At 39.5% G+C, this 15,054-nt stretch overlaps 1 protein-coding gene across 19 annotated transcripts in view; it reads left to right on the forward strand.

Annotated features, from left to right (window-relative positions):
* DMD (dystrophin) overlaps positions 1-15,054 on the forward strand; it is a 1,220,482-nt gene that overhangs the window by 1,153,984 nt on the left and 51,444 nt on the right. For all 19 annotated transcript variants that reach the window (XM_068686720.1, XM_068686735.1, XM_068686714.1 and 16 more), the window contains 3 exons: positions 3,281-3,482; positions 6,572-6,657; positions 9,287-9,444. In XM_068686720.1, the coding sequence (XP_068542821.1) occupies positions 3,281-3,482; positions 6,572-6,657; positions 9,287-9,444 (446 nt within the window). The remainder of the gene's footprint in view (positions 1-3,280; positions 3,483-6,571; positions 6,658-9,286; positions 9,445-15,054) is intronic.

The following is a 15,054-nucleotide window of genomic DNA, read 5'->3' on the forward strand; positions in this document are numbered from 1 at the left end:
GTAAGGTTACAGAGGAGATGATTTTGCATCCTGGGAACACCATTAACACTTTTTATCACCAACCATATGTTGAATTTTGCCCAAGTTCGTTATATGACCTCCACAGCAAACATTCTGCCTGTTAACTTGTCTCTCCTGGCCTTCAGCTGGTTAGTCGTTCAAGGTCCTTTTTCATGCTTTTCTTGTATTCTGTCCACAGATTGGCCTAGTTATAGGCATTATTAAACTTACTCTCTTACCTTAGAGGACAAGTAAATTTTTATATACATAACTTGGATTTCAAAATAAGCTAGGGGCTATAGTTCACACAAATTCTGTAGTCCGTTTCAGAATTTTAAATAGAAAAGAACAGAAGAGTGACAACCTGAGAAACATGCAAAGCATAAAGTGGTATGGTTTATTGTAATTAAAGCCTTGCAAATCACGGAATGTCCATGAATATGCAACTCTTCAATATGTGTTTGGACTTGCCTTTTGAAAGGCTGTCATTCATGGGACTGGCATATTTGCTTTCAGGAAAGAAATACACAATTCCTAATTCTGGAGAAGCCCCCAACATGTTACTTTAAATGCAGTTGGGAAGAACCACGATGAACTTAACCCTGGTGAAGGCCAGAACAAATCTTCCCATGAAAAGAAGTCCCCTAAAGCACAGCTTGGTGGCAAACACTTCTTACTCGTTTTAAGATGGACGTGCATCATTACCTTCAAGATAGGACAGGCGTCTGATGAAGAGCAGGGTGAAGGGCTTTTCAGAAGTTGCTGCTTATTAGCAGGAAAAGCTTTCACAAAATGGAATGACCCATGTTTAGCAGCTGCTGCATTTATAATTAAGCTGCCACCCAGGTGCCTGAGGGGTTCATTTAATTACCATTGATTCATCGTCTCAAAGGAACTGAGAGTTCAGCCTAAAGCTCTGCATTAAAGGTGTTGTGAAAGCATTGCTATATTTCCAATTTGGCTAATAAATTACTATAAGAAGACTAACTTGCTATGACTCTTAGCAATGGGTCTGATAAATATGCTTTTGCAGAATTGTAACACTGACCTTAGAATAGCTATGTTTTATATGCTAGTAAGTTAAACGTAATGTTGCAAAATATTTTCCTTTAGTAAATATCCACATGATAATATGAAAAAGTAAATTTCTAATAAAGCCCAGTGCAAAACAAACCAGCCCAAGTTCAATCTCTTGGTGTAATACTAGGGATCGAATTCCAGGCTTTCTTCCTTCTCTCTGGCACTGGGTACGTGAGGCTCACAGGATGAAATTTTCAGAAGTGCTTAAGGGATTTAGTAGCAGAAGTCCCCACTGATTGCCAGTGAAGTTTATACTCCTGAAATTCTTTCGGCAGTTACAAAATCCCAGCATACTGTCAGTGCAGCATTATCATGCAGCCCTGTGTGCAGTTGGAATATTTTTCATCAAAGGGTCAGTTTCATCCTTTGTTGTATTCTGGGATACTCAAGTGTGAATTTGGCAAATGTGCCCCTAAACCAGATGAAATTCTAAAAAAAAAAAAAAAAAAAATCTTGTATGGGTTGTTTTTTTTTTTTTTTTTTTTTTTTTTTTTTTTGACATTACCAAGAGGTGTTGCTTACCAGCACTCAATAAAACATATTTTTATTCCAATGACAGAAAAACTGGTCTTGCAATTGGGTCAGTTTATTTCCCAGTTCTGTAACAAATTTCCACAGAATCACAGAATCACAGAATTTCTAGGTTGGAAGAGACCTCAAGATCATCGAGTCCAACCTCTGACCTAACACTAACAGTCCCCACTAAACCATATCCCTAAGCTCTACATCTAAACGTCTTTTGAAGACTTCCAGGGATGGTGACTCCACCACCTCCCTGGGCAGCCCGTTCCAGTGCCTAACAACCCTTTCAGTAAAGAAATTCTTCCTAACATCCAACCTAAAACTCCCCTGACGTAACTTTAGCCCATTCCCCCTCATCCTGTCACCAGGCACATGGGAGAACAGGCCAACCCCCACCTCGCTACAGCCTGCTTTAATGTACTTATACAGAGCAATAAGGTCACCCCTGAGCCTCCTCTTCTCTAGGCTGAACAAGCCCAGCTCCTTCAGCCGCTCCTCATAGGACTTGCTCTCCAGGCCCCTCAGAATGGACTTGCTCTCCAGGCCCCTTCCAGAATGGTTTCAGGCAGTTCACTTTAGCCCAAAAATCCACAACCCCAAGTCATGCTGAATTATGCTGCACTTTGTAACTAACCATGGTATGAGAGGGCTTAACAGCATCTAAACTTTCATCTCGCCTTTACTCAGCCCCTGGAAATTCCATGCAAGGAAGGAATATATAACAAAGGGTTATATGGCAGCAGGAAGATCTCATGCCCCAGATAGTCTGATATTTCTGATTTCTTTTGTTTTTGATTCCTGTTTTGCATTTTACGCCATCATCTCATAACTCTCTGATTTGGTGTCCCCCAAAGTGTGATACTGCTGTTGATGCTATTTTTCAGAAAGTAAGAATAATTTTAAGAGCTGATGGGAAATTCTATTTTGCTATGGGCATACAAATTTCAAAATACAGTTGACTAACATTTGAATGAAAATCAAGATTTTTAATGTCTGTGGCAGAAACCTCTGTTGTATGTTGATTGATAAGTTTTAAATTTGTCTCCCTCTGTAATGTCATAGAGGTACTTCTAAATGTAAATGCTCATCAGAACTAAAATACAAATTCCATTAGAGTAAGTACTGGAACAGGTCTGGAATCTTATTTTCCATGTTCTCGCCACAGAAAAAGTAGCAGAGAAGTTAACCTTGGTTCAGCTGTGATTCATTTGTATATTCCTTGTGGAATTTGGTTCAGTGAAGGTTGTTTGACTTCTGTATAAAATGAGTGGCACGTCCCATGAAAGCTGATGACAAGTACCATGTTTAGAGCACATCCAATGAATGCAGTAGTCAAATATTAGCCTATCCGTAGGAACATAGAACATGGAATATGGAGTTTTTACTTACACAGTAATTTATCTAATATTTCTGTACAATCCAATAGCACAGTAGGTACTTTACAGCTAAAAATGAGTTTTCATTTTATAAACGTTGCTATTTAAGACCACAGCTGAATAAACAGTGCACCTGTAGGACTCTTGGAACCAATCTTGCACCTGACTTTCAGAGGATATTAAATGTGCTTTGGCCAGGCATGTAAGCCAAGCAAACTTATGTACCTAAATTTATCTTTTGGGTACAGGTAGCACAACTGCTGTTTCTCTGCAATCTTTATTGCATTGGTTTGTTTTAACAGTGGATCTCCTGAGTCTGTCTGCTGCATGTGATGCCTTGGACCAGCACAACCTCAAGCAAAATGACCAGCCGATGGATATTCTACAGATCATTAACTGCTTGACCACTATTTATGATCGACTGGAACAGGAGCACAACAACTTGGTCAATGTTCCTCTCTGCGTGGACATGTGCCTCAACTGGCTGCTGAATGTCTATGACACGTATGTATGGGTGCTATAAACATCGCACACTGAAAAGCTTCCGAAGCACCACAAGGGGAAGGGGGAAAGGGTAATGAGCTGGCTGCCTCGTTGTAAAATGAATGGCTTGAAGCTGGAAAAACAGCAGTTGGAGTGAAAGTTTAAGAAACCTAATGATTTAATGGCTGCATTTAGTTGAATCGATACAGCCCTTGGTTAGGCATGCAAAACTAGATTTATTAAGCTAAGCAATGAGAGAGCTGGAAAAGAGAACACACTGCTGTGTTCAGAGCAGTTCCAGGACTGCACCTCCTCTGTTGGTCAACGCTTTGCCTGGCTTTTAAAATTTCTTCAGATAAAGAAATTCAAGAGCAACACATGAACGCCATCATACAGACTCTTGCATGTCTGTATTTTTGTGTGCTAAACCTTTACAGAGCTGTTCATTTTCTACAGCTTTCAATCTGTAATCCTTGCTCAAAGCTGGAAGAGACTCATCTATACTCTGATGTGTTTACAACCCTTTACAGTCAGGAGATCTGAGAAATGCTTCATCTAAAATTTAATTTGGAAAAGGGTACCTATAACTATAAATACAAGAGAGTAAATTTACCAAAATAAAATTATAACAGTGTTCCATTCAACAAGTTAGTGATGTTGCTCAGAACACACAGATATATTCCAAAGCACATTTTGTAAGTCAGTTTTAGACTAAGCCATGATTTTTGTATTTGGTGAATTTAGTGAAAAAAGATGTCAGTGGAAGTCTTTATTTGTTGTTTTTTTTGTGTTCTTATCAGCTACCTTCAGCCGGACATGCTCATTACTGTGGCAGTATAAACATTCATGTGTAGAAATGGAAAGACATGAAACAATTACTGTGTTGCCACTGACATTTTGAACTGTACGGTAGTGCCATAACATCATTCTTCCATCCACTTTGTCACAGCACTGAAGCTTCAGTGATCACCTGCACACAAAAAAGTACAGATGTGTATACAGTCTCTTCCTGCAACATCATGTCTGATAAGACAGTTGCTTGTAACATCATCTGCAGCAGCTGTACAATCCTGTGAAGTGGATTACCCACATTACATTATATTTTTGTATAGTGTACTGGTAGGAGGGAATGGGGCTGTGTTCATTTAACTGCCAGGGTTTTTTTCTTTAATCTGCTTTGGCTTTCACTGAACTCTGATCCAGTTTTGAATTATCTAATACGAGTAACGTATATATGAAGTTGGTGAAAAACAAAAAAGACACGCTAGAGATATTAATCCAGATCAGCCAGGCTAGTGGCAGAGAGGGAAATAAAAATAATTCCCCAGGCTGCTCCTAAGCTGGACCATCCAGTTTAGATTTGCTGTGTCCAGTCTAGCTTTTGTTATGTAGCACTCTGCTGAAAGTACAGCATTAGAAATTATAATTGGCTGCCTCGAGGCAATTCCCTAGGTATGCTAGGGAATTGTATATTGCAGGACTCGATGAAACACAGAGTTGTTTTATGTGTGAGGAAAGCTCCTAGCTGTTTTGCTGAAATTCAAGTTTGAATTATGCTGGTAGAGAGGTGACCTTGGGGTTACAAGTGTTTAGTTTTCATTGTAAACTTAATAGGAAGAGATCAACTGAAGTGCATAGTGGTACTGGAGACGTTTAATTCAATGTACTGAATCTTTACTTTTCTTATAATTGAAAACTGTCATTTGTAAAGATACTAATCAAATTCACAGTCAATGACTGATCTAATTATGGGCACAGCTCTGCAAATCCAGCACGTTTCAGATTTGTTTTAATTGATCAGTCACTCATGCTCATTTGCAGTAGCATGCTAAATTACTGATTTGACTTGGGAGGAGAGTAGAGTGAACTGAACAACTCATGGTTCGTGCAGGTTCCAATTTAATATGCCTTGCAGGGAAATAATCATTCTACATTCTTCTCCTGTATAATTTGCATGAGCCTGGTATTCATCAGCGGGAGTTTCTCAGGACACAGATGATAATTAATTTGGAAAAGGTTTGAGGGAGAGGACTAAAAGGAGCGGAGAGGGGAGAGCATAGGTAAGCAACAAATGCTTGTTCGTGGTGAAAAACACAAGATTTTTATTTATCTTTTTAAAAAAGGCTGCAAATTCTCACTTCTGCCTTGTCCACAAGTTTCTGCCTGCACCTTTTATAGGTGTTGCAGGGAAGATACATAGGTAAAGGAGCACTGTTGACTCTTATGATGCCTTTGTAGGACTAAAAAGAAAATATGCATGTTGGCTGAACCCTACAGCCTAGTGCATGAGTACGGTGCACCTGTACCTGACTTACCATATTTTAAGTGGTGGTCTTTCACTGGTGGCAAGTCAAAGCTGTTGATAAGGCTGTGCTTCCAGAAGTCCTGTTTAGATGTTAACTTACTATGTTGTGTATGTCTCATTTGCAATAGATGTTACGTGTTTGTAATGCTTTGTGAAATAAAGTCTTAGGGGAAGCCAGCAGCAGGAAGCAAATTGAACTAAGCCAGGTACCTGGGAGAAGATCTGAAGGTTTGTCACTGTGCTGCTGGCAGCACAGAGGATGATGTTGTTACCACAGGCACATTAAAAAGCAGAAGCGATAGCATAGGCATGTCACAAACTGGTGTGAAGGTGAGCGTGAAGGAAGACTGAGTCAAGGCAGTGCAAGAACTGACGTGGAGGAGGACCAAGGCTGTCAGCTTGCTCAGGTTTGAGTGATAGGAGAAGGAGCTCAGAAACAACACCATTACAGTAATGACTCAACTGTACAACCTGCCTTCGTTCTCCTTGGTTTTAGGCAAGCTTAATCAGTCACCTGAACATCTTGCTAGTGCCTTTGACGCTATTTCTGGTGTTATTTCTGCATGAGACTGTTCCTAGTTGAATTGGTACAACTGCACAATTCAGTTTAACTATGCCTGTGGAACCACAACCATATTTTACGTTCAGTTTACCGTGTATGTAATAGCAGGCTAGTGTATGCTATGCAAAATGGTTCTTTTTGTGACTTTAACATAAAACTGCAGAACTATGTTAAACTTTGTAATAGACAACCAGTTATTATATGAATGGATTGTATTATCAGCTGATGTTTCTTTTCTATTAGGGGTCGAACAGGAAGGATCCGTGTTTTATCTTTCAAAACTGGTGTTGTATCCCTTTGTAAAGCACACCTGGAAGACAAGTATAGATGTAAGTCAATGTAGTTCTTTTTTTTTCTTTCTTTTTTTAGGTAATTTGTGTTTATATTATGTTTTCATTACTCTTATTTGTTCTATGTATTTAGCACAGTGGTCACCAAACTTTCTGATCATGCAAAAAAAATTTAATCAGTAAAAAAATCTTTGAACGTGCACCCCTAATATATCCATATTTATTTATATATATGCACTAGTGTGCTATATGTATATTATGTACAGTATGGACAAAAATAGAAGTTAAAAAGGGATGAGACAAAGATGAAATAAATACTATTTTCATTTCTTTATATATAATTTATTAACTGTTCAAAAATATGTTTTACTGCATACCAATGGATTTGCACATCCACTGGGGTATATACACCTCACTTTGAAGACCACTGGTCTAGCACACCTTTATACACAAAAAATGTGCGTGCAGACACCTGGTTGGAAGAATTCACATGCTGAGATTTAACATTTCCTTATAGAAGGGTGCTAGAACACTTTTGCTGTACCACAGCAGACAAAATGTATAGACAATAAGATGAAAAAGCAGCACTGATCCACAAGACATCATGCATTACACTATTTTGGAATATATTACCTTTTCAAAATATTTTCCACAATGTGATCAGAGTCTCACTGGTTAAATATAGTTGCTATCTGTAAGTAAAAATTAGTCATGCAGTTATTTTGCATATTTTAATGGGTCATATCCTAAAATACTTGAAAAAAATCCACTTGAAGTTTTAGTTTCAACTGACTAATGAATCAGTTCATTAGTGAGGCTAAGATCCAGAAAAGGTCTGCTGATAAGGGTATTTCTCAAGAATAACTTTCTGGTTAAATTAAATGACATCAGTCTTACATACATGCATTGAAAGAAAGCCACTACCGTTAGAGTTTGAACCAATGCTGTAGCAATTCTTCATTAATGGTTATTTCATTATTTTTCTAATCCAAGTTTAAGAAAGCTAATAAGAAAACATACAGTTCCAACAATGGATTCTGTTATATGAATTATACATCTGTGTATAATTGGATCAGATTTTAGGGCAATTGCTATAAATGTCACAGTTTAGTTCTTTAGATGTTTCTTTTGGGTTTTGTGAAAAATTATTCAGAAAATCTTTTTAAGAAAATTAATACAGATTTTTTAAAAAATTATATTCCATTGGGAATTATCAGAGTTATAAAGAAAAACATTTTTTAATATATTATAGGCTCCTGTACTGTGACATGGTAATGCATAACCCCCTTTAAGGCTGCAGAACGCAGTGTTTTACTGATAGGTGTTTCACTGAATGAACGCTGAATAGCTTTTGAGAGAGGAACAAATTGTCTCTGCGAGGCTGTGGTCATGCTGAAGTCATAGTGCCGTTGCTGTTAGTATTGCTGTAAGTGCGTGATGAGTCGTACCCCTTAAAGGTTTTCTGATATTTGTGCAGCAGAGAAGTGTTGGTTCTCATAGAGCAGAATTCTTCAGGCTTGCAGAGGTGATGGAAAAGAAATTTTCTCAAAATTATGTATCCTAAAACTAGTCTTGGTAAAAGTGAAACTTGTGTGATTAAAATGTAATCCTTTCTCTATCCATTCCTTTATTCCTCTGGAAAAAGACAGGTGTCAAAGCTGCTCTAGGAAAGTTACCTCGAAAAGTGCTGAATCACCTTTATAATTGTATCCTTGTTGTCAGGTGAAATACTAAAGCTCCATAGAAGGGATTTTTTTTATAGTGGCTGACCTTCCTTTCTTCCTTCTTTCCTTTCTTCATTCCTTTCTTCCTTCCTTCTCTTTTTCTCTCTTTCTTTCTCTCTTTGAAAAATAAGCAGAATTTATTCAGGTCATGTATTGTCAACAGGGATATTATCAAATAAATATTTCAGTTAATGCTAACCTGATTTTCCTTATTACAAACTCTAAAACCTCCTCATTGTATACATAGTATAGCTAATTCCCACTAAATTAAATTGGGCTCACAGAAGGATAATAATTCTGTCCTATAAGGATCCTTTTCTAGAATGATGCAGTAATAGAACAAGACTTAAAGTGACATTTCACTTCAAAAATGAAAATTTAATATGATATTAACATTCCCAGTGGATGACAGATTCTGTCGTACTGTGATATTTTTCTTTCATTTTAGAAATACACCTGGATTAAAAGATTATGGTATATCAAAGTTAGGAGCTCTTGTTTTCCAGATCAATTCATCTGAAAGAGAACTGGGTTCCGAATTGTAAACTTATTGCTTAGAGCTGAAGAAGTGCTGTATGTTGTATGAGATTATTTTACTGTTAAACAGTAGTTTTGAGGCATTACCATTGCTGTGGATCAAAGATCCTGATGTTCAGTTGACTGTATTTCAGAATTACAGCTGCTATCATCAGTAATGGCATAGGCACTGTGTTAGAATGTCCTTTCTTCATGGGTACAAATAAATAATCCTATTAAAAATCAACATTTACTAACAGAAGCAGTGTTTGTAGGAAGAGAAGCAGACAAACTGCAGATACATTTATGTTCATGTCCGTCAAGGCCATTTACCCCACTTGTAAGCCTTTGAAATTAAGCAGTTTTCCTCCGTACTTGCTGTGTCCCCATTATGATGCTTCAGCCACGGTGTCCTTTTGTTTCCCCAGACCTATTCAAGCAAGTGGCGAGCTCCACCGGCTTCTGCGACCAGCGCCGACTGGGGCTCCTGCTGCATGACTCCATCCAGATCCCGCGGCAGCTGGGGGAGGTCGCCTCTTTCGGAGGCAGCAACATTGAGCCGAGTGTCAGAAGCTGCTTCCAGTTTGTAAGTTCATCTTCACTCGCTGTTCATTTTCTGATAAGTCTCCTTTCCAGCTAGCCTTTCTATTTTGGGATGAGACTGAGAATCTGGAGGAAGGGCTAGGGTAGCAAAGATTGTTTAGTGGTATTCACTAGTGTATTTCTTTGACAAGATATATATGAATTACACTGCTTCTTCTTAGGTGCCATCTTCACTGGGATTGTGGCAGTGACTGAAGAAGCCTAGATTATTGCAGAATCACAGAATGGCTTGGGTTGGAAGGGACCTTAAAGAGCATGTAGTTCAAATCCTGATATGAGCAGGGACATCTTGCCCTAGACCAGGTTGCTCAAAGCTCCATGCAGCCTGGCCTTGCACAGGGTTGTCAAAGCTTATGTCATCTGGACAGCAAGTAGTTGGCACCAGGACCCATGTAGTAACTGAATCCTGCAAGCAGTGGAAGTCTGTGTTGTGGAAGTTCCTGCTTTTACAATTTTCTACTGCCGTGTAGTTGAACAGCAATGGTTAAACTCATTTTTGTGTGTATACATTCCAATGGCAGCCAGGTGCTCAGCAGAGAGATGCAGAAAGATGACTGACTAAAGTGCTTACTAGGGGTGAGGAGCACTTGATGAGCTCCTTTCGTTGTTTGAATGGGTAATGCTATTTTTCTTTCAACAGTACTAAAATAATTTCTGCCCTATCTTTTGAGGAATACACAGCCAACTCCAGGCTCTTTTTCACACTTGTAAATTATTTAATCTGAGGAGGAAGAGAATTAAGGGAATTATTCATCTTTCTGCTAACCAACAGCAAAATGCAAAAGATTAAGACAGCTGCCTAATGAAAAGGTAGAGGATGGGAGGTAATGTATCGTCTGTGGTAACTCTTAATGCATCTTCTACATCACAATAGAAGAAACTCATGTTCAATCCCTTAAATATCTTGTTTTTGTTTGTTTGTGATTTTTTTTTTCTGTTGGTTGAATGGGAGCAAGGGGAATTGTTTCTTCTTTCTTTACCTGCTGCTCAAGTTTCATGAGGTAGTAGTTTCAGTTCTGTAGTAAGGAAAGACAGCAAGTATTTTTCAATGAATATTAATGCTTGGAAGTAGTTTTTGTATGCGCAGCGACTTTAAAGATCAAATTCTGAAATGAACAGAAACTTCTAGTTGCAGTGGGATGTTTGCTTTCAGAATTTTTTTAACTTATTTTGTCAGATCGATTCTGTAAGATTCATGTTTTTTAATTTCCATCATTTGTGTCTTGACCTTTGATAATTCTAGTCTGTATTTGAGGTCATTTCCAAATTAATGGTTTATACGGCCATATTCAGGGTGGATAAGCCATGCTGATAAACTATGCATGGTAACTTTTGCAGCTAGGTGTTAGACCCTGCTATGGCTTTCAAGGCTTTTGAAGGAGTTCCACATGGGGGTTCAGGTAAGACTAACACAAAATAATGCCACAGCAAATCCGTGGTGAGAATCTACATGTCAAAAGCTGGTTTGTGCAAATGACTTTACAAGGAAATCACCAGGTCCTATAATTTTACAGAATGAATAGCAAACACACTTAAAAAATGGTGTTGAGAAACTGATGAGGAGAATGAACCAACCTTTTTTATAAAATAGGAGGAAGACTTGGAATAAATCATTATTTGAACAAAATGAGCTAGCAAAATTGTCTTACTACAAATGAAGAAATGCCAACAGGCATCCCAGTTGCCAGCATTTCTAGAAGCAGAGCTGGGCACAACCTTTCACCTGGTCATAAATCAGACAGATGGAAAACCTGAGGTTTTAATCTCTTACCTCCAGTAAGAAACAGTGTTAGGAGGAATTGTGTCCTCTGTTTTCCCTGCAGGTGAAGCCTCCATTTTAGCTTAAGTGGGAGGCTGTTTTCTGACCTGGCTTGCAGCAGCAAAGACATTTTTCTAGTAAATCTTGAAATGGGGAGGGAGGCTCAAGCAAGGAAAGAAAGTATGAGAAGGGAGTGATTTCTAGGGAGAGGAGCAGAAACCCAAACATGGGAAGAAGGAACCAAGGAGTGGAAAAAAAAGGGCCTGGGTTGAAGGACCCCACCCAAAGGGAGAGATAGTATGAAAAATTGTGGAAATAACAGTGATGAAAGCAACTGAAAGGCAGGGTAGGATGAGACATGAAAGAAAGCAACAAGGAATGGAGACAGAGAGAAGTAAGACATTTGGAGGAGGAGGGGAGTGCGGAGAGATGCTTTTGGCGTAGGAGGTGCTGCGAGGCGGCGGTGCCTGGGGAAAGGAGCCCCTGAGGGGGAGCAATGTTGGCGCTTGGCAGCCGAGGGGGACTGCACGGGGTGCCCAGCAGGGACAGGCATCTCAGCCTGCAGAGGCGTGCGCCGCCCCTCCTGGCTTCCTCCCTCATCCTTTCTTCTCCTGATACCATCTCAGCTTCCTGCACTGGGAAGGGAGAATGAGCACAGTGAAGGTGCAGGCATCATTTTCTTTCAGGGCCTTCCCTCTCTGTGTTTCCTCACCCGAGCCTGGGCTGGTTTCAGCTGCGCTCCTCTGAGGCACTTGGCTCTGGGTGCCATGTGCATGGCCCCACGGCCCTCCCTCACGCAGCCCCATACCATCTCCTCCATTTGCTCCAGGGAATTAATTCAGTTTTAAAAAATAGCGCCGGGATTCACAGGTTGCATTACTCTGTCAAAATTAAATTAAGACTTTTCATGCCCATGGTGAGGAATGTCTTTTTTTTTTTTCTTTATAAGACTTTTATTTTGTTGTTCTGGTGATAATAAGTCAGCCATAAATTGCAGTAGTGTCAGCGTCTGCAGGAAACGCATGCTTCAGAAATCCCTCTGCCAGCCCCTTGTGTTTGGTGCCCTCGCCACGGCCTTGCCAGGTGCACACAGCAGCAGGGGACAAGGGGGCATTTGCTGTGGTGGCAGGGCCGGCGGCTTCCCTTGGGAGTGCTGCTGGGGGTCTCTGCTATAGGGAGCAGGTGCAGCTGACCTTGTGGGACTTCAAAGAAAGGGTGTTTTTGGTGAGAGCAACGAGCTCGGTCATAGAGACCTTCTGCCTGTGCCCACACTGCATAAAAGTACGCTGTAGATCCAGGAAAAAACAAGGGAGTTCAGTATTACTGTGGGCTAAAAGCCCTTGCCTTCCAGGTAGGTGATGGGTACATACTTTAAGTAAACAGCGTAATGAGTTGTATGGGCTAAGGGACAAAAGCATTGTGTTTAAATCACGATGCAAAACTATTAACGTGCTGTTTTGCATAATACAGAGAGACCTAGGTATTCACATCACTGCCGTGTATGCTTTACCGTGACATTGGGACACTTATGAAACGTGAGATGAAAGCAGAGACAGCGCAGCTCAGATGGAAATGTCTCTTGCTGTTTCTGAGAAAAGTTTGCATGTTTGATTCTTGATTATCAGCTGTATTAGGTATACTTTTTCCAAGGGTGTCAAGTGCTTTTTATGAAAAACTGGTACAGGTGAAGCTAAGGAGTAGTAAAATACGTACAATTAATTCATATCTATATTTTAGACCTTGTTTAATTTCACTTTGACAGAGGAAAGTATTTTAATACTCTGTTGTATAGTCTTCACTTCTAGGTTTGCACTCAGTCAGTGAAGATCAGAAGTAGATGGCAGGGTTTTTACAACCACTTAACTGCATGTTCAAACCCAGTGTATTTACTCAGACAAACAAAAAACAAAATAGGGGCCTGTTAATCCATTTAGGAGTGTGGGCAGTCCAAACCCTGGGCCAGGGCCATGATAGTGGCTTTGGCTGTACATGCGGTGATTTGAGTGGTTTGGACAGTTGTTTTGTGGGGTCTTTTTCTGTTGTTGTTGTTGCTAGGGTGTTTTTCTTTTTCTTTTTTTTTTTTTAATTTTTCATAGGTAGGAAATATCAGTACTGTGTACAAATAACTATGTATAGTTAAATAGAGATGTATATGAAAATAATGTACAGATGCAGTGTTACTGTTGAGGGACTCAATCTCTTTTGAGAGATTCAGACAGCCCATGTTTCTGTTCGTAGGATGTTTCCTCTGCTTTTGGCTCTGACACAGGAGAACTGGCCTAAGGGGAACTAGCAAATCCTTCCTCAAGCTGCTATGCTGTAAATGTCAAGAAAACATCAATTCTGGTTTTATTTCAGTAAGAATTTATGAACCTGTGCCTGAGTTTGGGACGCAGTCTTAAAGAGTCCTATAAGTGAGCTGTTTTGAAGAGCTATTTTAAAGTGATTTAGGATATGGGAGGTGGAGAGTAAGATGGTGATTTACAAGTGTGCATGGGATGTTGTATATGATACAAAGCTGTATACTAAATGATTTCTGCATTCTTGCTTTTTTCATTACCACAGCACTCAAAATATCAAGTGGAGCAGTGTAACTGTAATGCAAGGGGTCAAAGTAATGACCTTAAGCATTGCTCCAAGAGTCAGGAAGATTTAAGCAGTTAGCGTCACCCAGAGTTACCTTTGAAATAATCCTCCCTTCGTTGCCCGTGAAACAGCACTAGTCTTAGAAACTATGAATTCTTGACTTGTATTTTCTTGCCAGCTGGCAGTGGAGAGAATGCGAATGTGCTGGGGAAGCCATTCACGAGTGGAAGACAAGGTTCAGCAGGGTTTGGTCTGATGCTAAGCCCTGGGAGACAGGGCTTCTATTCATGGTTTGTACTGCATTTTTAAACTTGAACAACTCACAGGAATCCCATTCCTCAGTTTCAGTTTGTCCAAAATAGTATTTACTTAGACTAACGTAAAGCTTTCCATCCTAGATGGAAAACACCATTAAATTAATAATACTGAATTATTTCCCATTAGTTCCTTACCTTGTACCTAAACACAATGTACCTCATCCAAAGTGTTATAAGAAATTCATGCTACGTTATCTGACTGTCCAAAACCATCCTGCGCTGTTCACGCAATATCATGACTGTATTTTGGAGCATATATAATATTATACATTGATAAAGTTCTTACAGTGCAGAGTATTTTTTAAAATAATAGCTGTAAGAAGAGGCGGGAATAATAATAAATAATTTAAAAAGCAGAAAAATTCAACTCCTAAGTATTGTATAAAGATGCCAACACCACACAACTTCCCATTTCCCCATTGTTCCTGCAGAATAAATACTGAAAAACAGATGTGTGGAGCATGATGAATTTGAATGGCCCCCATAATAAATTGTTACTTGTAAGCTGGAAAGGGCTTTATGAATTTTACTTTATGATTCACTCTGTTATTACCATAAAAATTGGGAGTTCCACAGAAATGTGTTGAAGAGAAGAACCATTAATATTCTTTACAGCTCACTCTTGTTGGTTCAGATATGTACTGCGTGAATTCAGACTTCTTTCCTTATGTAAAACCGTCAGCTGCTGCCTTTACTGGATTTAGAGATTATTAAAAAAAAAAAATCGTAATAGCAGCTCAGGGAACAGTCGAGAACTGTCTGTCCTCTACCATCTGACCCTGACCAGCTTTTCTCCACGTGGCTTTAAATCTTCATGTAATATAATTCGCAACCAGTTCTGATACATTTTAATGCACCTAATCTCTCTGAGCACAAGTTTTCGTACAGCCGGGGTGCAGAGCTCCGTGTGGGCGACCATTGGGACTGCTGG

Source organism: Anas acuta, chromosome 1 (assembly GCF_963932015.1).
Source record: "Anas acuta chromosome 1, bAnaAcu1.1, whole genome shotgun sequence".
NCBI classification, from domain to species: Eukaryota; Metazoa; Chordata; class Aves; order Anseriformes; family Anatidae; genus Anas; species Anas acuta.